Below are 25,766 nucleotides of genomic sequence, written 5' to 3'. Positions count from 1 at the left end.
GGTGTCCTCTGGCTACACCATGACGCAACCCTACAGAGTGCTGTTGAGGCTACTGGAGACCTTCATTGCAAAACAGTATGTTTTAATCAATTATTTGGTGACATGAATATATTTAGTATAGTTTTATCTAAAAAGGATAACTTTAATGTTCCACTATTTTTTTTTAATGAAATTGACTGAGTAGGATTGTCCTCCCCTTCCTCCTCTGAGGAGCCTCCACTGGTTCAAACACAGGCAGGCACTCCTACTACTTTCTTGTTGCGTGTGCATATTGTATTTATACACACGCACACACCAACCCACATACACACACCAACATACACACACACACACACACACACACACGTTTGTTTTTACCATACTTGTACAGACTAAACAATTGATTCCCATTCTAAATCATATTTCCCTTAACCCCTAACTTGACATCTTCACGGGTCCAAAAAGTTTTCACCTGGACCCGATATACATAAATAAATGTTTTTAAATATAGAGACGCGTTCAGAACGGACCGGAGGACAACCAGACCCGTTCTGTATAGACCTGGTCAAATCCAGACCCGTTCCGATCAGAGTGAGGGAAGAAGCAGAAAAGTCATTTTGTAAGCTACTTTATCAACCGGAGCTGATAAAGCATGAGAGAGAGAGAGGTGCTGCTTTAGCAGCCGGGGGAGGGGCCCTACTGTGAGTGATTGACAGGAGCAGAGAGGAGGGAGAGATGAGAGACAGCAACCAACCAAGCCGACTCACACTATAGTAGACTAATAGCTGCCATAGCTAGGTTATTTATCATCAAATTGGATTACTTAGTACTTGTCTTGACTGCATCAAACCAGGTGAAACTAGTTAAGCTGGCTAATGTTAGATAGCTAGGCTAATTGAGGCTGCAGTGCATGCACTTTGTCATCCTACAGTTACAAATATCAACAACTCCAGAATATTAAGTAGCAGCCAACCTATTGGCTCTTGGTCGTTGTAGCTTATTCTTCTCCTTTAACTTTTAATTCTGTCATTTTAATTCCATCTTCCATTGATTAGATATCTCCTAAGCTTTTGCACACACGGAGGCTCTGGACTGTAGCTATTGCTGCTTTGATGACTTATGATTGGCCAACAACAAGCAATACGCGCCAAGCTCCACTCGTGAAATGCAAGAGAATTATAAAATGTCTCTCTAATGCAGCAGTCGTTCTGATCTTTATGGGCCCTTCCAGACAAGTCAGTTAAGATTATACTTACCTGAGACCCCTGACAATCATGTCAGATCCAACCCAGAACCGTGATGTTATTTCAAATTCTGGATCCGGACCCGCTTGGGTCCCGGATTGGGTCTTCGGGTACAGGTGGATCCATAAAGACATCTAAACCTAAACCTTAACCAAACCCTAACCTTAACTCCAAACCCTTAACCAAGTTTTTTTCTGGTTATTGTAAAACGGGATATGATGTTTATTTGCGTCACCTCAAAAACAGAAAACTTGAGTATTCAGAATAATAACTGGATATTGGAGTGCATGTAAATGTGGTCAGTGTTGTCCACACTCTCCCGTAGCACAGTTGTTTTGGGCCAGTTAAACAACAGAGCTCCCCAAGGATTTTCCAAACATGGCATCGTGATTTTTTCAACATTGACATCCACTGTCTGCCCCTCAGCCAGAAGGCACACGCTCTCGCTCTCTCAATTCAATTCAAGGGGCTTTATTGGCATGGAAAACATATGTTTACATTGCCAAAGCAAGTGAAATGGATAAACAAAAGTGAAATAAGCAATAAAAAGTGGACAGTAAATATTACTCTCACACAAGTTCCAAAATGAATAAAGACATTTCAAATGTCATATTATGTACAATGGGGCAAAAAAGTATTTAGTCAGCCACCAATTGTGCAAGTTCTCCCACTTAAAAAGATGAGAGAGGCCTGTAATTTTCATCATAGGTACACTTCAACTATGACAGACAAAATGAGAAAAAGAAAATCCAGAAAATCAAATTGTAGGATTTTTAATGAATTTATTTGCAAATTATGGTGGAAAATAAGTATTTGGTCACCTACAAACAAGCAAGATTTCTGGCTCTCACAGACATGTAACTTCTTCTTTAAGAGGCTCCTCTGAACTTGTTATCAGTATTCACAACTGCGACCTGGCCAAGATAAAGCAAAGCAGTTCGACACATACAACAACACAGAGTTACACATGGAATAAACAAACATTCAGTCAATAATACATCAGAAAAAGTCTATATACATTGTGTGCAAATGAGGTAAGATAAGGGAGGTAAGGCAATAAATAGGCCATGGTGGCGAGGTAATTACGATATAGCAATTAAACACTGGAGTGATAGATGTGCAGAAGATGAATATTCAAGAAGATATACTGGGGTGCAAAGGAGCAAGATAAATAAATACAGTATGAGGATGAGGTAGATTGGATGGGCTATTTACAGATGGGCTATGTACAGGTGCAGTGATCTGTGAGCTGCTCTGACAGCTGGTGCTTAAAGCTAGTGAGGGAGATGTGTCTCCAGCTTCAGTGATTTTTGCAGTTCGTTCCAGTCATTGGCAGCAGAGAGCGGTAAGGAAAGGCCGGCAAAAGGAGGAATTGGCTTCGGGGGTGACCAGTGAAATATACCTGCTGTATGCGTGCCACGGATGGGTGCTGCTATGGTGACCAGTGAGCTGAGACAAGGCGGGGCTTTACCTAGCAAAGACTTGTAGATGACCTGGAGCCAGTGGGTTTGGAGACGAGTATGAAGCGAGATCCAGCCAAGGAGAGCGTATAGGTCGCAGTGGTGGGTAGTGTATGGGGCTTTGGTTACAAATGGATGGCACTGTGATAGACTGTATCCAATTTGTTGAGTAGAGTGTTGGAGGCTATTTTGTAAATGACATCGCCAAAGTCGAGGACCGGTAAGATGGTCAGTATTACGAGGGTATGTTTGGCAGCATGAGCAAAGGATGCTTTGTTGTCAAATAGGAAGCCGATTCTAGATTTAATTTTGGATTGGAGATGCTTACTGTGAGTCTGGAAGGAGAGTTTACAGTCTAACCAGACACCTAGGTATTTGTAGTTGTCCACATATTCTAAGTCAGAACTGTCCAGAGTAGTGATGCTGGAAGGGAGGGCAGGTGTGGGCAGCGATCGGTTGAAGAGCCAGCATTTAGTTTTGCTTGCATTTAAGAGCAGTTGGAGGCCACTGAAGGAGAGTTGTATGGCATTGAAGCTTGTCTGGGGGTTTGCTAACACAGTGTCCAAAGAAGGGCCAGAAGAATACAGGATGCGTTGTCTGCGTAGAGGTGGATCAGAGAATCACCAGCAGCAAGAGCGACAACATTGATGTATACAGAGAATAGTCCTCCTGAGAATTGAACCCTGTGGCACCCCCTTAGAGACTGCCAGAGGTCTGGACAACAGGCCCTCCGATTTGACATACTGAACTCTATCAGAGAAGTAGTTAGTGAACCAGGCGAGGCAATCATTTGAGAAACCAAGGTTGTTGAGTCTGTCGATAAGAATTTGGTAATTGACAGAGTCGAAAGCCTTGGCCAGGTCGATGAATACGGCTGCACAGTATTGTCTCTTATCGATGGCGGTTATGATATAGTTTAGGACCTTGAGCGTGGCTGAGGTGCACCCATGACCAGCTCTGAAACCAGATTACATAGCGGAGAAGGTACGGTGGGATTCGAAATGGTCCGTGATCTGTTTGTTAACTTGGTTTTCGAAGACCTTAGAAAGGCAGGGTAGGACAGTTATAGGTCTGCAGCAGTTTGGGTCTAGAATGTCACCACCTTTGGAGAGGGGAATGACTGCGGCAGCTTTCCAATCTTTGGGAATCTCAGCCGATGCGAAAGAGAGGTTGAACAGGCTAGTAATAGGGGTTGCAACAATTTCGGCAGATAACTTCAGAAGGAGAGGGTCCAGATTGTCTAGCTCGGCTGATTTGTAGCGGTCCAGATTTTGCCGCTCTTTCAGAACATCAGCTATCTGGATTTGAGTGAAGGAGAAATGGGGAGGTTTGGGCGAGTTGCTGTGGGGAATGCAGGGATGTTGACCGGGGTAGGGGTAGCCAGGTGGAAGGTATGGCCAGCCGTAGATAAATGCTTATTGAAATTCTCAATTATAGTGGATTTATCGGTGGTGACAGTGTTTCCTTGCCTCAGTGCTGTGGGCAGCTGGGAGGAGGTGCTCTTATTCTCCATGGACTTTACAGTGTCCCAGAATGTTTTTGAGTTTGTGCTACAGGATGCAAATTCTGTTTGAAAAAGCTAGCCTTTGCTTTCCTAACTGCCTGTGTATTTTCGTTCCTAACTTCCCTAAAAAGTTGCATATTACAGGGGCTATTAAATGCTAATGCAGTACGCCACAGGATGTTTTTGTGCTGGTCAAGGGCAGTCAGGTCTGGAGTGAACCAAGGGCTATATCTGTTCCAGGTTCTACATTTTTTAAATGGGGCATGCTTATTTAAGATGGTGAGGAAAGCACTTTTAAAGAATAACCATGCATCCTCTACTGACGGGATGAGGTCAAAATCCTTCCAGGATACCCGGGCCAGGTCTATTAGAAAGGCCTGCTCGCTGAAGTGTTTTAGGGAGTGTTTGACAGTGATCAGGGGTGGTAGTTTGACCGCAGGCCCATTACGGATGCAGGCAATGTGGCAGTGATCGTTGTGATCATGGTTGAAGACAGCAGAGGTGTATTTGGAGAGCAAGTTGGTTAGGATGATATCTATGAGGGTGCCCGTGTTTACGGATTTTGGGTTGTACCTGTTAGGTACATTGATCATTTGTGTGAGATTGAGGGCATCAAGCTTAGGTTGTAGGATGGCTGTGGTGTTAAGCATGTTCCAGGTTAGGTCACCTAGCAGCACGAGCGCTGAAGATAGATGGGGGGCAATCAATTTACATATGGTGTCCAGGGCACAGGTGGGGGCAGAGGGTGGTCTATGGCAAGCAGCAACGGTGAGAGACTTGTTTCTGGAAAGGTGGATTTTTAAAAGTAGAAGCTCAAATTGTTTTGGTACATACCTGGATAGTAAGACAAAACTCTGCAGGCTATCTCTGCATTAGATTGCAACTCCGCCCCCTTTGGCAGTTCTATCTTGTCGGAAAATGTTATAGTTAGGGATGGAAATGTCAGAATCGTTGGTGGTATTCCTAAACCAGGCTTCAGACATGGCTAGGACATCCAGGTTGGCAGCGTGTGCTAAAGCAGTGAATAAAACAAAGTTAGGGAGGAGGCTTCTAATGTTAACATGCATGAAACCAAGGCTTTTACGGTTACAGAAGTCAACAAATGAGAGCGCCTGGGGAATGGGAGTGGAGCTAGGCACTGCAGGGCCTGGATTAACCTCTACATCACCAGAGGAACAGAGGAGGAGTAGGATAAGGGTACGGCTAAAGGCTATAAGAACTGGTCGTCTAGTACGTTCAGAACAGAGAGTAAAAGGAGTAGGTTTCTGGGCGCGATAGAATAGATTCAAGGAATAATGTACAGACAAAGGTATGGTAGGATGTGAATACAGTGGAGGTAAACCTAGGCACTGAGTGATGATGAGAGAGATATTGTCTCTAGAACATCAATTAAACCAGGTGATGTCACCGCATGTGTGGGACGTGGAACTAAAGGGTTAGCTAAGGCATATTGAGCAGGGCTAGAGGCTTTATAGTGAAATAAGACAATAATCACGAACCAGAACAGCAAAGAACAAGGCATATTGACATTAGGGCGAGGCATGCGTAGCCGAGTGATCATAGGAGCCCAGTGACTAGTTAGGCTGGCTGGAGACATGGCGATTCAGACAGCTAGCGGGCCGGGGCAAGCAAGCTAGCAGAAGGGCCTTAGAGGAACGTTTTGACGGAAGAAGTCTGTTATAGCCTCCTCGTACGGAGCCTCCTCGTGCTGTTACGTCAGTTGTCCAGTCATGATGGATTAGTAGGGTTCAGTGTAGTAAAGGGGTCCAGTCCAATTGGCAAAATAGGTATAGTGGCCCAAGAAATTGGCTGATGGATCTCTTCAGCTAACAGTCCAATATGCTCTAGACAGCTAGCGGGCCGTGGCTAGCAGGCTAGCAGATGGTCCAACCTAACTGTATGTAAACTTCCAACTTCAACTGTAAATAACGTACATTTGAATTTTTTTATGCATTTTCAAAAATTATAACCTTTTTTCGCTTTGCCATTATAAGGTATTGTGTGTAGATTGATGAGGAACATTTTTTATTCAATCAATTTTAGAATAAGGCTGTAACGTAACAAAATCTAGAAACAGGGATGCACTGTACATGGTCATAGTAGATGTTATGTATTTGTTCCAAATATATGCACTTGACCATTGGGTTTTGTCACTGTGTGACATGCACACTGTGTGTTTGTGCATGCATGATGTTCGTGTGTGTGTTTTGGATGTGGTGTGTATTTTGTCTTATGCATAACTTCCATTGTCCTCCCTCGACACTACCATACACTCCAGCCTTCCACAGAGCCAGGCATTGAAAAAGCTGTTTTGCACTGCAGCCTGCCTGAATCCCAATTAGTCACACAATTGGTTTTAGCCAAGCAGCGTGATCAGAGCGTGACGGTGCCAGCTTGTGCGTGCGTGTGTGTGCGCATAGTACGTATGTACAGTACATAGCCCAAAGGAAAGTACTGCAGCACTCCACTCACAGGCAGCACCAAGGATGTGCTGCCTGGCTTCATAGGGACACTGACTCACACAGATAAACAGGAGATATACAGTGGAGGTACTGTACATATTTATATTCTTATATACGCCTACACATACAGTATATACAACAACATTATACATACGTCATACACACCATATTGTACAAAATAGTGTTTTATTGTTACATACACCAGATAGGTGCAGTGAAATGTGTTGTTTTTACAGGGTCAGCAATTGTAGTACACCGCCCCTGGAGCAAATTAGGTTTAAGTGCCTTGCTCAAGGGCACATAGACAGATTTTTGACCGGCTCTGGTATTTCGAACCAGCGACCTTTCATTTACTGGCCCAACGCTCCTACCGCTAGGCTACATGCTACCTTTATACCTGTATGTGTAATATATTACACAGTCCTACACATAGAGGAAAGATGGAGCACTGAACAAAGATAGCATCATATAACCAATATGTCAATAGTATCATGCATGCAAACCCACAACCTCACAAACTGTATGCAGGCTCACACAAAACGCCACCAGGCATGTATGCTTATAGAACCCAGAGAGAGAGAGACACACACACACACATACAAATATGAGTAGCTGCCAACACAAATCCATGTGTGTGAGCGGGAGGCGGTAGTGAGATGGAAATGAGCCTGATCCAAGTTTGGATCCTTGTCTTGTTTCCTGGAGATTCTCCACATTCATATCAAAACACAATGACCACCTCAACACACACGCACACACACACACGCACACACACACACACGCACGCACAAGCTGGCACCGTCACCCTGTTTCTAGCTCTTAGCCAACTTTGCAGTATTTTTTGTGTTATTTCTTAAATTATTTGCTCAGAACATTTATTGTATTATTACCTACAGCTGGCAAAAACTTTTGGATGTTAGATCAGCGGTCACTCACCAGAAATTCAAGCAGAAATTTGACTTCCCTGACCTGGATCCGTTGTTTGAACTTCCAGAGGAAGCTCTATTCATCCCGGGTGCTGCACCACAAAGCCAATGCCAGAGAAGAAGTAGAAGGAGCGGGGCCCTAGTCAGACTCAGGCGGCGTTCATACATTTCTTCCAATCTCAAATACCTCACTATCAAATGCCGATTGCATTACCACACGAGAGAATTTACTTTGGTCATTGTCACTGCCATTTATATTCCCCCCCCAAGCCGACATGCGGTGGCTCTCGAGGAACTACACTGGACTAAGTGCAAACTGGAAACGGCACATTTATTGTAAACTTTAATAAAAAACATCTGAGGAAAATACGACCAAAAGTCTATCAACACAGCTCCTGTACTACACACGGACCCTCGATCAATGCTACTCTCCTTTCCAGGACGGCTACAAGGCCCTACCCCACCCTCCCTTCAGAAAATCAGATCATGCCTCCATTCTGCTTTTCCCCATCGATAGGCAAAAACTTAAACAGGGAGCTCTCGTGGTAAGGACTGTTTAACATTGGTCTGACCAATCAGAATCTATCCTTCAAGATTGTTATGATCATGCAGACTGGGAAATGTTCCAGGTCGCCTCTGAGAATAGTATACCTGACTCGTAAACCCTGACTCGGTAACAGGGTTCATCAGAAAGTGCATAGAGGATGTTGTTTCCACTGTGATGATTAGAGGCAAAACGACAGTACAGGAACAAAGTAGAGTAGCAATTCAACAGCTCAGACATGAGACATACACGGCATTCAGAAAGTATTCAGACCCCTTTCTACATTTTGTTATGTTACAGCCTCCTTCTAAAATTGTTGAATTTCTTCCCCCTGATCAATCTACACAAAATACCCCATAATGACAAAGCCAAAATAGTTTTTTAGGCATTTTTTTCAAATGTATTAAAAACCAACTGAAATATCACATGTACACTACCGGTCAAAAAGTTCCAGCCCGTAGAAACTTGTCAAACTAAGTATAGAATCAATAATGTTCCTACTGGAGAATTCCTATATCTGTAGAAAAGCAATGGAACGAGAGCTAACTCTCTCGTGACCGCGCCTAAGAGCATTCCTCTCTCATTCGGTCCCACTTCACAGTAGAAGTCTGAAACAATGTTCTAAAGGCTGTTGACATCTAGTGGAAGCCTTAGGAAGTGCAACATAACCAATATCCCACTGTATCTACAATAGGGGCTGAGTTTTAAAAAACTACAAGCCTCAGATTTTGAACTTCCTGATTGGATTTCTCTCAGGTTTTCGCCTGCCATATGAGTTCTGTTATACTCACAGACATCATTCAAACAGTTTTAGAAACTTCAGAGTGTTTTCTATCCAATACTACTAATAATATGCATATATTAGCATCTGGGACAGAGTAGCAGGCAGTTTACTCTGGGCATCTTATTCATCCAAGCTACTCAATACTGCCCCCCTGTCACCAAGAAGTTAAAGCACTCTTATTGGTTGGTTCAATTCCGGTGACAATAAGGCGTGTTGTTATTGCCCCCCCATGCAGATACAGTTGAAGTTGGAAGTTTACAGTACATACACCTTAGCCAAATACGTTTAAACTCAGTTTTTCACAATTCCTAAAATTTAATCCTAGTAAAAATTCCTGCTTTAGGTCAGTTAGGATCACCACTTTATTTTAAGAATGTGAAATGTCAGAATAATAGTAGGGAGTGATTTATTTCAGATTTGATTTCTTTCATTACATTCCCAGTGGGTCAGACGTTTGCATACACTCAATTAGTATTTGGTAGCATTGACTTTACATTTTTAACTTGGGTCAAACGTTTCAGGTAGCCTTCCACAAGCAGTTAGTCAGGTTTCTAGGCCTCCTTAATCACACACGCTTTTTCAGCTCTGCCCACACATTTTATATAGGATTGAAGTCAGGGCTTTTTGACAGCCAATCCAATACTTTGACTTTTTTTTTAAACACTTTTTTCTCCCCAATTTCGTGTTATCCAATTGGTAGTAGTTACATCGCTGCAACTCCCATACGGACTTGGGAGAGGCGAAGGTCGAGAGCCATGCGTCCTCCGAAACACAACCCAACCAAGCCGCACTGCTTCTTGATACAATGCACATCCAACCCGGAAGCCAGCCGCACCAATGTGTCGGAGGAAACACCGTACATCTGGCGACCTGGTCAGCATGCACTGCGCCCGGCCCGCCACAGGAGTCGCTAATGCGCGATGAGACAAGGACAAGGATATGGCAAAAACCTCCCTAACCCAGATGATGCTGGGCCAATTGTGCGCCGCCCCATGGGCCTCTCGGTCGCGGCCTGCTGCGACAAAGCCTGGGCTCGAACCCAGAATCTCTGGTGGCACAGCTAGCACTGCGATGCAGTGCCTTAGACCACTGTGCCACCCGGGAGGCCTACCTTGACTTTGTTGTCCTTAAGCCATTTTGCCACAACTTTGGAAGACCAAGCTTTAACTTCCTGACTGATGTTGCCTCAATATATCCACATAATTTTACTATCTCATGATGCCATCTATTTTGTGAAGTGCACCAGTCCCTCCTGCAGCAAAGCACCCCACAACATGATGCTATCACCCCCATGCTTCACGGTTGGGATGGTGTTCTTTGGCTTGCAAGCCTCCCCTTTTTCCTCCAAACATAACGATGGTCATTATGGTCAAACAGTTCAGAGGAGAGGACTGATGAAAAAAGTATGATATTTGCCCCATGTGCAGTTGCAAACCGTAGTCTGGATTTTTTATGGCGGTTTTGGAGGAGTGGCTTCTTCCTTGCTGAGCAGCCTTTCAGGTTATGTCGATATAGGACTCGCTTTACTGTGGATATAGATACTTTTGTACTTGTTTCCTCCAGCATCTTCACAAGGGCCTTTGCTGTTGTTCTGGGATTGATTTGCACTTTTCGCACCAAAGTATGTTCATCTCCAGGAGACAACGCGTCTCCTTCCTGAGCGGAATGACGGCTGCGTGTTCCCATGGTGTTTATACTTGCGTACTATTGTTTGTACAGATGAACTCGGTACCTTCAGGCGTTTGGAACTTGTGGAGGTCTACAATTCTTTTTCTGAAGTCTTGGCTGACTTCTTTTGATTTTCCCGTGATGTTAAGCAAACAGGCACTGAGTTTGAAGGTAGGTCTTGAAATGCATCCACAGGTACACCTCCAATTGACTGAAGCCATCATTTTCTGGAATTTTCCAAGCTGTTTAAAGGCACAGTCAACTTAGTGTATGTAATCTTCTGACCCACTGGAATTGTGATACAGTGAATTATAAGTTAAATAATCTGTCTGTAAACAATTGTTGGAAAAATGACTTGTGTCCTGCACAAAGTATATGTCCTAACCGACTTGCCAAAACTATAGTTTGTTAACAAGACATTTGTGGAGTGGTTGAAAAACGAGTTTTATTGACTCCAACCTAAGTGTATGTAAACTTCCGACTTCAACTGTAGGGGGAGATCGCGAATGTCAAGTCTCCCCAGTATAAAAATGTGATGCATGAGGGCAGGTCACGTGCTGAATACTGCATTATATTTTCATATTTTACAATGTGTACAAGTTTGCTGTACATTCCTGATTTATACATGTGTGGGCATATGGTACCTGTTAGGGATTGAAGGGCTTTCTGGGATGTGCTTTGGTATATGATTGCTGTATATAAGAGTGTTAGCTAGCATGCACCGATGTAATGGTCACATAAGCTCACTGCTAACACAGTTGTTTTCATGCTACAGATTTTACCATCGACAGCCATCAACATTATTAAGCCCTACACAACTAACGTGCTGTTTCCTATTTAATCACAGATAATAAATAACGCTCAACTGAGACCACTGGCTGGGGCGATTTCTTTGAACTAAACACAACGCAAGGAGAGTACGATTAACATCTGTTACACTAGCAGGGCAGAAATTTGACGAACTGACTTGTTGGAAAGGTGGCATCCTATGATGGTGCCACGTTGAAAGTCACTGAGCTGCTCTTCAGTAAGGCCATTCTAAAGCCAGTGGTTGTCTAGGGAGATTGCATGGCTGTGTGCTCGATTTTATGAATCTGTCAGCAACGGGTGTGGCTGAAATAACCCGAATCCACACATTTTAAGGGGTTTTGTAATTAATTTGCATTTTATTGCATGACATAAGTATTTGATACATCTGAAAAGCAGAACTTAATATTTGGTACAGAAACCTTTGTTTGCAATTACAGAGATCATATGTTTCCTGTAGTTCTTGACCAGGTTTGCACACACTGCAGCAGGGATTTTGGCCCACTCCTCCATACAGAACTTCTCCAGATCCTTCAGGTTTCGGGGCTGTCGCTGGGCAATACGGACTTTCAGCTCCCTCCAAAGATTTTCTATTGGGTTCAGGTCTGGAGACTGGTTAGGCCACTCCAGGACCTTGAGATGCTTCTTATGGAGCCACTCCTTAGTTGCCCTGGCTGTGTGTTTCGGGTCGTTGTCATACTGGAAGACCCAGCCACGACCCATCTTCAATGCTCTTACTGAGGGAAGGAGGTTGTTGGCCAAGATCTCGCAATACATGGGCCCCATCCATTCTCCCCTCAATACGGTGCAGTCGTCCTGTCCCCTTTGCAGAAAAGCATCCCCAAAGAATGATCTTTCCACCTCCATGCTTCACGGCTGGGTTGGTTCTTCTTTCTCCAAATACGGCGAGTGGAGTTTAGACCAAAAAGCTCTATTTTTGTCTCATCGGACCACATGACCTTCTCCCATTCCTCCTCTGGATCATCCAGATGGTCATTGGCAAACTTCAGACGGGCCTGGACATGCGCTGGCTTGAGCAAGGGGACCTTGCGTGCGCTGCAGGATTTGAATCCAGGACGGCGTAGTGTGTTACTAATGGTTTTCTTTGAGACTGTGGTCCCAGCTCTCTTCAGGTCATTGACCAGGTCCTGCCGTGTAGTTCTGGGCTGATCCCTCTCCTCATGATCATTGATGCCCCACGAGGTGAGATCTTGCATGGAGCCCCAGACCGAGGGTGATTGACCGTCATCTTGAACTTCTTCCATTTTCTAATAATTGAGCCAACAGTTGGTACCTTCTCACCAAGCTGCTTGCCTATTGTCCTGTAGCCCATCCCAGACTTGTGCAGGTCTAAAATTGAACCCTGATGTCTTTACACAGCTCTCTGGTCTTGGCCATTGTGGAGAGGTTGGAGTCTGTTTGATTGAGTGGGGACAGGTGTCTTTTATACAGGTAACGAGTTCAAACAGGTGCAGTTAATACAGGTAATGAGTGTAGAACAGGAGGGATTCTTGAAGAAAAACTAACAGGTCTGTGAGAGCCAGAAATCTTACTGGTTGGTAGGTGATCAAATACTTATGTCATGCAATAAAATGCAAATTAATTAGTTAAAAATCACACAATGTGATTTCCTGGATTTTTGTAGATTCTGTCTCTCACAGTTGAAGTGTACCTATGATAAAAATTACAGACCTCTACATGCTTTGTAAGTAGGAAACACTGCCAATTTGCAGGTTATCAAATACTTGTTCTCCCCACTGTATATACTGACCCTAACCATTTATATGTATACGCTGTATTCTAGTCATTGAAAACTGGTCACTTTAATAATGTGTACATATAAAATACATCATTATATGTATATATTTATATACATTCTATGTACATATATTTATATTCTGGTCTCTGACATTGCTCGTGCTGATATTTCATAATTTTTCTGGATTATGTGTGTATTGTGTTTTTTATTTTAATTGTATTGCAGCACTGTTGGAGCTAGAAACGCAAGCATTTCCCTGCACCTGTGATTTGGAAAAAACACACACACACATTTGTACATACAGGCTCAACTGTGCACCCCCATCTCCAAATCAAACAGGATATAAGTGGGATAAACCAAAATGGCAGTGTGACTGAGTAAGTCTCACACATGGCCCTGAGCGCACAGACAGGAAAGGGAATGTCCACATGAACACACCCAAATAGCCAAATGTTTTCATTACTAGGTCAGGAGAGGGCTAGGCCACAGTACTGGTAAAACACACGGACGCTATTCACATCATTTTCATTGGAACCGTTCTGTTTACCCAATGTCAACATCAAATCAAATGTTATTTGTCACATGCGCCGAATACAACAGGTAGACCTTACAGTGAAATACTTACTGACAAGCCCTTAACCAACATCCAGCTTGTCCAGAGTTTCACATTTGAAGGGAATGTTTTTTTTCAACTGCCATTGTATTTTACTGAATGTATTTGTCCTATGAGGTTGAAACCTGCAAAAGTTGAATGTGTGCTACTGTGAACTAGGGAGTAACTGCTGTGTTCATAGCAGAGAGAACCTGTGTGGAGCATGGGAGGTGGAGTTGTAAACAGAACTATCATTATAGTGAAACGCCCTGACAGACTGACTTTCACACATATGGGAGGGAAGGAGGGAAGGAGGCAACAAGTGAAGAGCAGACGGAGGGGGGTTGAGAGAGCAAAAGAGGAAGTGGGGGAGGTATAGAGGTATTCTTTTTGAACTTCTGTGAGTGTAATGTTTACTGTTAATTTCTATTGTTTATTATCTACTTCACTTGCTTTGGCAATGTTAACATATGTTTCCCATGCCAATAAAGCCCTTGAATTTAATGTGTGTGTGTGTGTGTGTGTGTGTGTGAGAGAGAGATGGGGAGACAGGCACACAGAAAGTGAGCGATAAAAGAGACATGGGGTGCTAGAGATGGAGAGAGCGAGGTAGAATGAGAAAAGTAAAGGGGATACCTAGTCAGTTGTACAACTGAATGCATTCAACCAAAATGTGGCTTCCGCATTTACCCCAACCCCTCTGAATCAGGGAGAGAGAGAGAGGTGAGTCACTGCTCTGAGGGTGATATAGGCAATGAGGTACAGGGCCAAAGGTGGTAAGCACTTACTCATGGAATAGGCTTCATCTATCAGAGCGTTCAATGCTTACTTAGTGTGTTCATGTTGGTGTGTATGTGTTTGTGTGTGTGTGTGAGTGCATGCATTTGTGTGCAGCAGATAACACAGTCATAGACAGAGACAGAGTGACAACACTGTTTCAAACGGGGAGGCTTTCAAAGCAGACAGCTGGAGTGAGTTCAAAGCTCTGGGTTCTGAGACCTCTGCATTGCTTTACAGTAACATGTTATAGAAATACAGACTCCAGAGTGCTGCATCAACAAACGTTAGTCTCTGCAACTAATCTGTAGGTTGCAGATGCAAAAAACTATAGTAGAGAGACTCCTCTGTCTTAAATCTTGACAGAATAAGAAATACACACACACATCATATTCTGTCCATGGCATGGAATGGTCTCATCTGAAGATACTGTAAACAGAATAATTCCAGCTTTGAAATGAACATAAGGGTCATTTTTTCAGTCTCCTTCAAAACATTTCTCATCTTTTATTCGGACTGCGGACACGACCCGCTCAGCTTGGATACAGCAGTAGGAATAGAATAATTGAAATTAAAGGCAGAATTTACTGAGCATGTATGTAGCGTGACTGACAGCGGGAGTCGGCGAAGGCATGTATGTGTGTTTGTGCAGAATAATTGGAACTTTAATGCCCACAATCCTCACAGGCTCCCGAGTGTCGCAGCGGCACTGCATCTCAGTGCTAGAGGCGTCACTACAGAACCTGGTTTGATCCCAGGCTGTATCATAACCAGGTCGTGATCGGGAGTCCCATAGGGCGGCTCACAATTGTTACAGCGTCGTCCGGGTTAGGGGAGGGTTTGGCCGGGGTAGGCCGTGATTGTAAAATGCGATTATTTTCTTAACTGACTTGCCTACTTAAATAAAGGTTAAATACAAAATAAATGTAAACTCCCTCTCCACTGCCCACAGCCAGTCATTTGGCATCCAAGCCATGATTGGTCAGACTTTTCGAACGATGTCAAGACCCAACGTGGGACAAAGTGGTGCCTATTGGCTAAAGCAGGCAGCACGCTTGACCAATCAGAGAGCGATTACACAGTTCGACAGTGGCAAGCTTTTAAGGTGGTCCTGAAGTATTACGGTATGTACTCGTTTCCTCAAATTGAATCATCCCAGAGGGTGTCATGCCTCGACGATAATGTTGGTCTGTCTCGTCACAGTTATCTTTACACCTAGGGCTGCTCTTTTAATCTTATATCTGTTTAGGCTGGTTATTTTTTCGTCTTTGATTGAGTGAACTTATTTCATGGCGCATACTGTAGATAACAAACTACGTGTGAATTTTGAAAGAAAAGCAGGGATAACTCACTTGTCTAGGCTTATACTTTCAACTGTCATCAACGAATGCAAATATGATTGCAATCTGATACAGTATCGCCCACGGCGTGCACGTCTATAGAAATATAATAATGTTGCTGTGCTGTTGACTAAAGCTAGGTTATGATGTCATTATGCACACTGTGGTCACAGGTATGTTCGAGCCCTCCTGAGCCCTCCTGAGAGGTGAGATTGATGCAGAATTTAGTCATTAGGAAGATGCCATGAAATTACTATAACAATTGCTTTTATAGGCCAATCCTGCATGCAGGTAGTCTGATTAATTAGGCTGTAATACACAATAATTGGTATATACAACCTGAAACCAATGCCCGCAAAATTGTGTAAATGTTCCTTACAAGCCAGAATGTTTAATACAATTACAGTTCAAGTTACTCACCGATTCTGTGTGGTTTGTCTTTCAGCTGCTTGAAATTTTTTACTAAATATCCACAGATGGGTAGTCAAATTGTTTACCCAACCTTTTAGAGAGCTGGTAAAATATGGCTTGGCACTGAGGTAAAATGATTTTATGTTGGATAGATTGAAATCTGAAGAAAGTGTTGATTGTTCTCCACCCCCCCATTCGGAATATACCATTTTCATTGGCATTGCATGCTGGGTTCAATAGCTATTTACGACAGATTATCCAGTATAAAACAAATCTTACCTCGGTGCCTAACTGAACCATATACCTCTACTAGCTCTCTAAAAGTTGGTTAAACAATACTTACTGTGGATATTCAGTCTCACAAACCGCACAGACAACCGGTAGAGTGAGTTTAAATGTCATTTTATTCAACATTCTGGCCTGTCAGGAACATTTAGACGATTTTGCAGGTATTTGTTTCAGGCTGTATATGCCAATGAATTATGTATTACAGCCTGACTACTCAGACTAGTATTCAGGTAGACTACTTATACAGTAAGGATTTTAATGTATTTGTTTTGTGTCTATAGATCACCATCTGACACCAATTAAGTTCATACAGTATGGTAAGATATGAATAAGAATATAATATGCTAATGTGACTTGCTTAAGTAGATTATACAGTGCAAGAGCGGGTAGGGGGGTCAATGGAGGAGGGGTTATTGATTGTTATTCTCAAACTGGACAGTTTTATCTCAATCTCTTCATTCAAAGACTCAATCATGGACACTCTTACTGACAGTTGTAGCTGCTTTGCGTGATGTATTGTTGTCTCTACCTTCTTTCCCTTTGTGCTGTTGTCTGTGCCCAATAATGTTTGTACCCTGTTTTGTGCTGCTACCGTGTTGTTGTCATGTTGTGTTGCTACCATGCTGTGTTGTCATCTTGGGTCTCTCATTATGTAGTGTTGTGTTTTCTCTCTTGACATGGTGTGTGTTTTGTCCTATATTTTTATCAAATCTATTTTTAATCCCAGCACCCATCCCCGCAGTAGGCCTTTTCCCTTTTAGTAGGCTGTCATTGTAAATAAGAATTTGTTATTAACTGACTTGCCTAGTTAAATAAAGGTAAAACAAAAAAATAAATTAAATTGAAGTCGGATAAGGGCCATATCGACTTGACTATGGAGAATCACAAACAATGGTCAAAAACACTGGTACCACCTACAGTAGCTGACCACCATACTGAGTGACCACTATACTTAGGTGTTCTCAGGTACATCTCAAGGTGCCTGTGTAGACATGAACACAGTCATCCATATTTAGCCAGCACCCAGCCCTGTTTATCCAGCACCACCCAGCCAGCCATGTGTAGACTAGACAGCCCATCAGCCTATCAGCCCTGAACCCTGTGTTCCCGATCAGCTCTCCCAGGGAAACAGACTCAGAGTCATGTGAATAATTACCTGCCTAATCCCTGCAATTAGATAACTATGATTAGTGCAATCCCCTACCTGCCTTACCTCAGGGAGAGGAGGGAGGGAGGGAGAGAAATATCTAGAGGAAGGGGGGGGCAAATGAGTTGTGGATGATGAAATGTGTGAGATGAAGAGATGGATGGATAAAGAATGAGAGAGGGGAGTGAGGGTTAGTTAGGGATATGAATAACTCAGGTTACTGACTGTAAGAGAGAAGGACTGATGTGCAGCACAGTTAGGTCCAGGTGTGTGTAATAACCTGTTATTGTGAGCTTTATTGGACCAAATGCCTTAGTTACTGTAAACTTTTGTTCTGTAAAAATGGAAAGAGCTTTACTTGTTACTAGGTTACCTCTTTTTCAAGATGCTGTAAGAGTGCGTGTCTGTCTGTGTGTTCTTTCCTGGTAAGAGTCTTGGAAGCGATGAGAGGGGGATGTTCAATCATAAGGGATTAATTCCTGGTTGATCAAGTTCAACAGTGAAGCCGCCCTCTGTAAACTCATCAAGCCTATAGGCAAACAGTGGGAGTACAGACTTATGGCTTTAAATAACAATCTGGGCAGAAATTACCGCTACATTATTAGTATGTCTTGAGACCTTTTTCAACATTGCATGTTTAACATAGCTTATGTTTTGTAGACCCAGTTCTTTTCTGAGGATACATTTATGTACTGAAAGGACTATTTTCTTCTTGACATTCAAATAAATACAGGGGTATCTGTGAAATCTCTCTCTCTCTGTGTCGTCAGTGTGTGTGTCGTCAGTGTGTGTGCGTGTATGAACTAGAATACTGACATACCTTTCATCTCTTCAGAATGACTAATTATGCGTTTGTGTGTGTTTTTGTGTTTGTGTGAGTGGTTCATTTACGAGTGTGTGTGCACTCGTATCTATAACGATAGTGTGTAAAGATGTGTCTTTCTGTTTGCGCCTGTCTCTTTGTGCATGGCTGATTGCTTTGTCCATCTGACTACAATTGAAAGGGGATCTCTATCTATCTCCGTGTCGGTGTGTCTCTATCTCAGCCGCTCCACCTTAAGGGGAGCTTTAGCAGGCTGTCTTGTTTATGTTGAAGCCAACAGGCACAATATATTACAGTCCAGGGCTCCCTGCTGAAAATCCTACTGGATCTCCTAGTGACCTGCTGTTCTTTCCTGCTTTCCTGTTTTAAAAAAAGTATTATTTAGATTAAAAGCAAAGCTCGCTCTCTGTCATAGTTTTTCTCCCTCTTTTTTACATTTTGTATTCCAACAGACAACTCAACCCTTCAGTTTAAGGTTCTGTTCTCTCCTATGAGAAGAAGAGGGGCTGGAGGTACTGTAGATTGTAGGTGAATTTGAATGGAGGAGTGTAGTGTTTGTATCTTGTTGGAGGGGTTGGTGAAGGGACAGGAAAGGGGGTGTACTTGGGTGTAACGCTCAAGCTTCACTGCCATGTCAGTGCCTGTGGACTCCAACTGATTACAGAGCGAGAGAGGCGGAGAGAGGAAAAGAGAAACGAGAGTGAGACTTTGGTTACACCGAGGAAACGGGAAGAAGGAAAAGGAGCCAAAGTGTTAGTGTGGGGATTTGTTTTACCGTGAGAGCTGTTTAACGGATGCACTGACAGAGCTCTCCCAGCTGTGTCGATAGGCTCCGTGTCGGACAGGGACAGACAGAGCAGAGCTGAACGGAAAGAAGAGAAGAGAGCAGGACTGGGCAGGAGGGAGGACTGCTCTCTCCAACCTTGCCTGAGACCAGACCAAAGCAGGCAGAAAGATCTGGACTGGTCTGTGTTCCTGGTGGGGGGCAGAGGAGTGGAGGGTCAGGGGACAGGCTCTGACCTGATAATCAATCAGACTGAACATCTCTCCTGGGACCATGTACCCTCAGGGCAGGCATCCGGTAAGTCGCTCCTCTTTTTCTCTTTATCTGACTACTGCTCAGGGACAGAGATTGAGACAGGGACTACACTGAGAGGACAGAGATAGACAGGAACTACACTGAGAGGACAGAGATAGACAGGGACTACACTGAGAGGACAGAGATAGACAGGAACTACACTGAGAGGACAGAGATAGACAGGGACTACACTGAGAGGACAGAGATAGACAGGAACTACACTGAGAGAAAGAGATAGACAGGAACTACACTGAGAGGAAAGAGATAGAGACAGGGACTACACTGAGAGGACAGAGATAGACAGGAACTACACTGAGAGGAAAGAGATAGAGACAGGGACTACACTGAGAGGACAGAGATAGACAGGAACTACACTGAGAGGAAAGAGATAGAGACAGGGACTACACTGAGAGGACAGAGATAGACATGAACTACACTGAGAGGAAAGAGATAGAGACAGGGACTACACTGAGAGGACAGAGATAGACAGGAACTACACTGAGAGGAAAGAGATAGAGACAGGGACTACACTGAAAGGACAGAGATAGACATGAACTACACTGAGAGGAAAGAGATAGAGACAGGGACTACACTGAGAGGACAGAGATAGACAGGAACTACACTGAGAGGAAAGAGATAGAGACAGGGACTACACTGAGAGGACAGAGATAGACAGGAACTACACTGAGAGGAAAGAGATAGAGACAGGGACTACACTGAGAGGACAGAGATAGACAGGAACTACACTGAGAGGAAAGAGATTGAGACAGGGACTACACTGAGAGGACAGAGATAGACAGGAACTACACTGAGAGGAAAGAGATAGAGACAGGGACTACACTGAGAGGACAGAGATAGACATGAACTACACTGAGAGGAAAGAGATAGAGACAGGGACTACACTGAGAGGACAGAGATAGACAGGAACTACACTGAGAGGAAAGAGATAGAGACAGGGACTACACTGAAAGGACAGAGATAGACATGAACTACACTGAGAGGAAAGAGATAGAGACAGGGACTACACTGAGAGGACAGAGATAGACAGGAACTACACTGAGAGGAAAGAGATAGAGACAGGGACTACACTGAGAGGACAGAGATAGACAGGAACTACACTGAGAGGAAAGAGATAGAGACAGGGACTACACTGAGAGGACAGAGATAGACAGGAACTACACTGAGAGGAAAGAGATTGAGACAGGGACTACACTGAGAGGACAGAGATAGACAGGAACTACACTGAGAGGAAAGAGATAGAGACAGGGACTACACTGAGAGGACAGAGATAGACAGGAACTACACTGAGAGGAAAGAGATAGAGACAGGGACTACACTGAGAGGACAGAGATAGACAGGAACTACACTGAGAGGAAAGAGATTGAGACAGGGACTACACTGAGAGGACAGAGATAGACAGGGACTACACTGAGAGGACAGAGACATGGAACAGTTAGGGTGTATGAAGAGAGTCCCTCTAACACACACACATACACACACACACAAGTGAAGTGAGAGTCAGCTATGCCACCCACACAACTACCTTTCAACTACCTCTCAACAGCCCCTGGGTGCAGCTGACAGGGGAAAGACAGGGGGGTGTGTGTGGTTTTACTGTCCTTGTGGGAACACTTCGCCAGTCATCACACGGAAAAGGGTCTATTTTAGGCTTAGGGGTTAGAATTAGGGTGAGGTTTGGGGTTAAGGTTAGGGTTGAGGTTAAAGTTAAGAAAAATCGGATTTTGAATGGGAATCAATTGTTTGGATAGTAAAACAAACACTTGTGTGTGTGCGCACTCTGTGCTGTATCTGTGATTATGTGTCCAGGGATAGTGTGTTAGAAGGCAGTGGAAGGTATTCCCTTCAGTCCCCTCTCCCCCTACCACCCTCCTCTCATTATTTACTAAACTACAGTGTTAGGAACTGAAGAATGAAACTGGAAGAAAGGATGGGTTTGACCATACATGCGAGAGAGTCGGATGGAGAGAAACAAGGTGTAGTTATATATATATATATATTTATTATTATTATTTGTTTTTTTTACTACCACCTTTTCTCCCCAATTTTCGATCTTGTCTCATCGCTGCAACTCCCCAACGGGCTCGGGAGAGGCGACGGTGGAGTCATGTGTCCACCAAAACATGACCTGCCTAACCGCTCTCCTTATTAACACCCGCCAGTTTAAGGCGGAAGCCAGCCACACCAATGTGTTGGAGTAAAACACTGGTCAACTGGAAACCGGAGTCAGCCTGCAGGAACCCGGCGCGCCACAAGGAGGCGCTAGATCGCAATGAGTCAAGTAAAGCCCCACCGGCCAAATCCTCCCCTAACCTGGACGACACTGGGCCAATTGTGCACCGTCCTATGGGACTCCCGGCTTTGGCCGGTTGTGGCACAGCCCAGAATGAACCGGGTCTGTAGTAATGCATTTAGCACTGCAATGCAGTGCCTTAAACCGCTGGGCCACTCGGGAGGTCGAGGTCTAGTTTCTATAGTCAGATTTGTTGTCCATGTCTTTGTATCTGGTGCAAATGGGTCAGTGATCACTTAGCTTTCAGCCTGCAATCACAGAGAATTATAGGTGACATTTTCAGAAGAGGGGGCATGTGAAATCAATTATATGTACAGAAAGAATGCAAATCAGTGGAATAGAAGGAAGCAAGATTGAGAGAGAACCAAGGCATAGTGAATTAGAAATGGAAATGAGTAGGAGATCACACTGGAAATAGGCCTATAGTCCAGTCACAGTTCAGAGCTTTTGTTCAGAGTTGTACAGTGTTTGTGATAAAGTTCAGTCCCAGATTGAGCCAACCTTAACAGATCGATCAATACATACTGCTGCTGCCCGTGTAATGGGATCTACAGCACAGAGTGAGGATGCAAGGAACGTGTGCATGCGTGTGAGCTTGAGAGAGAACGAGGAAAAGAGGGTGACTGTGTAGACTTTGAAACAGCCCCCTGTACCTATTACTGTCAAGAGACTAGTTTCTTTGCGTCTCATTTTCCAAAGGTAGTCATGTTTTGTGTGTATCCCAAGCCTCATCTTGTTATAATATTAATATCCTATGAATTAATGTCTTCTTTTGTATCAAATGAACATATCAATGTCCAGATCATTTAAACGTCAGACTCACTGGACTTGACTAGCGGTATCTGTATAAATCCTGTATGCACCATCCGAGACAATATAAAGAGGAGGAAGGGCCTCTATCTCCCCTGTCACTCACAATGTCACTGGCCTTTTGAAATGACAAGTAACTGAAAACATAAACCACATTGACATGGCAACAGCACTGTGTTGTGTTGACTCCTGGAGCAGAACAGAGACATTGTTATCTGTTCAGTGGTCCTCCTAAAGGGTTAAACCCAGGGCTGATTTACAAGGCAAACAGAAACATAATTGGTTCCACTGGATTCTTGTGGCTAGTGTTATCTGAAGTGAGGGACTGCTCTGTGAACTAGGGTTGGGTGATGTCAATCTTTGTCACGTGATTATGTACTCATGAAACATTGTGATATACCATGGTATAGCCCGCTATTGTCCCCCCCCCCCGAAATAAGTTTTTAAAAGATCCCACCGTGAGCTTGCATGCTATGAGAGGGATGAGATAAATCCCCACATTGACAAAATATATTTAGTGGATCTGCGGCACGAAAGAAGTGTGTGTGTGTGTGTGTGTGTGTGTGTGTGGGCATGTCTGTGTGTGCCGAAGCGTGCAGGTAGAGCGAGTGACACAGTCAAAGAGCCTCGCTGGCTGTGCATCGTGCAATGGGTTGTAAATCATCATGGGCTGCAGACAGAGCAAGCTACTCTGCTGTCCTCAGAACTGGATAATTATAAACTGATTTGCATTTTTGCCTAATCCTCTCTTATTAGGCTACTAGTCCTTGAAGGTAGGTTGACATTGCTAGAGTAATATGAAAATAGGGCCAGGCCAACTAGGTTACAAGTCATTTTATTTAATGTTTTGATTTTTCCATGTTGGTATTGTTTGCTCAATGTCACTTATTTGTCATTTTAGAATAAAGTTTTGATTGAAAATAGCATAGACGCTGACTTACATAATTGTTCCCATTTTAAATGCAAATTTAGGACATTAAACACAGAATATTTGTGAAATACTTTCATAATTGAATTTGTCTTAATGCTTTTATGTTATTTAAATGATTAGGATTAGGCTTTTGGCATTTAAGAAAGAAACATTTGCGGTCTTGCATCAATGCATTTTTATGTCATAATGCTTTCCTCAACAGTCAGATTTGTTCAAATTTCTTATTAGATGTTTCTATCTTGCTATTGTTTGTTCTATCTCTCTCATTATTACATTAAGCCTACCATATTTGTAGGTTGTTCAAAAACAACGTAAAAGGTACTACAAACAGGATTTGTATTTTTGCATTGTAATTTTAGAAAATGTCCATAATATATCTGCAGTAATAGTGGAATGATAGTGTTTCACAGTATAACTTACCTGCCAGTGTTGTGATATTCGCCTATTGCCGGCTTCTGCTGTCAAAATAGGAAAGCTGTGCAGTGTTGCCAACTTAGCGACCTAGTCGCTATATTTAGCGAGTATTCAGACCCCTCTAGCGACACATTTTCAAAAAAGCGACTAGCGACAAATCTAGCGACCGTGGGCCCCACCCTGTGCCAAAGCACTCACAGGCGGCCCAGTCCTCACGCAGCAGTCCCTCCCAGCTGCAGTCAGAGCAGGAGATGTTCACCCCTCCACGTCCAGACTGCAAATGAATCGCGCATGCGGGGAACCGCCGCTGGCTGATCCCGCCCTGGCTTACATTCAGGGTGGGATGTAAATGTAAAAATCTAAACTAAAAAACTAAAAACTAAATAATAATAAATCAAATAAAAAACTAAGTAACTCCGCCAGAGTGTCTCTTTTGGGTCGGTCCCAAGTTTCTCTTTTGCCGGTCCCAAGCCCGGATAAAGGAGGAGGGTTGGAATTGTGACATAAAAAAAAACAAGAATCGACAGAAGAAAGTTCATTTGTAGTTCTAAACATATTTAGGGTGTTTTTTACTCACTTTTTGTCTCTCCAGCGACTTTATTCCTCTCTCCTACAGAGTCCATCACAGTTACGTGTACATGGCCAAGTAAGCAAATTAGGCGATGACGTCATTTAGCGACTTCTAGCCACTTTTAGGACAGCCAATAGCTACTTTCCCGACTGAGGAGTTGGCAACACTGAAGCTGTGTTATCTAGTGGAAACCGGTGAAGGGGCCAATGTAGAAATCATTGTCATTTCCTGGTTGCTAAAAATCTACAGAGTTTGTTAAATTTCAGTTTCTGTGAGGAAAAAAAGCACTAAATAGTGTGGGGAATCATTGTACCATCTAAATCACTGTGAAATATCTTTTCAATAACTAAAAAGATTGTTTTTACATCTGTTTTAATAAAACTGGTGGGCGAAACCGAAAGTATTAACTGAAGCGTGAGTCTCCACCATGTTATGGTGAAATGGGATGCGGGGGAGATTTGTTTTGAATGCAGCCTTGTGTTCTTGCAATTCACATATCTTACACATGGGGGAGAATTCTATATGTAGCAGCTTTTAAAACTTTCTGAGAGATTCATTGTTTGACCATGGAATCATGATCATCCACTACTGGAGAGAGAGAGGAAAAACTAGAACATATGTCTACATTTTTCTCTTGCACTCTGTAAATATAATATATGAATTGAATTGGTCTATAGGAATATAGACAATTTAATGACTGTCACCCATGCACTGCGTGAGGCTAGTCAAATTGAAATGTATCGTCTGTCACATCACAATGTCGTCACCATTGGCGATGGCTGTCAATCATCCTCAATAGACGATACTATCGTAATATCGCCCACCCTACTGTGAATCTCCACCCACCCAGGCCAAGAACAATAAAACCAGGCTGTGAATGTCACGCCCAGAGTTTCCACAGTTACCAAACACACATTTCCAACCGCCGCAGCAAGAGCCATGGGAGGCAGACCTGAGAGTGGACAGATGGTGGGATGGACACCGTCCTTATCTACATAGACAGAGTAGGTAGCACACGACCACTGCTACCCCCCTAATGAGTTTAAAGTTAGTGGTATGGTAGGTCATCTGGTAATCTTTGTGTTAAAGCTGAAGTCTACACTAGCTGATTGTCAGTGCATCCACTGACTAGACCA

At 43.4% G+C, this 25,766-nt stretch overlaps 1 protein-coding gene across 2 annotated transcripts in view; it reads left to right on the top strand.

Annotated features, from left to right (window-relative positions):
• Positions 1-18,817: 18,817 nt before the first annotated feature.
• LOC112236020 (transducin-like enhancer protein 4) overlaps positions 18,818-25,766 on the top strand; it is an 86,049-nt gene continuing 79,100 nt past the window's right edge. For both annotated transcript variants that reach the window (XM_042306406.1, XM_042306363.1), the window contains exon 1: positions 18,818-19,596. In XM_042306406.1, coding sequence (XP_042162340.1) covers positions 19,573-19,596 — 24 coding nt within the window. In that variant the 5' untranslated portion in view covers positions 18,818-19,572. The remainder of the gene's footprint in view (positions 19,597-25,766) is intronic.

Source organism: Oncorhynchus tshawytscha, linkage group LG01 (assembly GCF_018296145.1).
Source record: "Oncorhynchus tshawytscha isolate Ot180627B linkage group LG01, Otsh_v2.0, whole genome shotgun sequence".
Classification (NCBI taxonomy): Eukaryota; Metazoa; Chordata; class Actinopteri; order Salmoniformes; family Salmonidae; genus Oncorhynchus; species Oncorhynchus tshawytscha.
The sequence above is the reverse complement of the archived record's forward strand: the minus strand, read 5'-3'. Positions and strand labels throughout refer to the sequence as shown.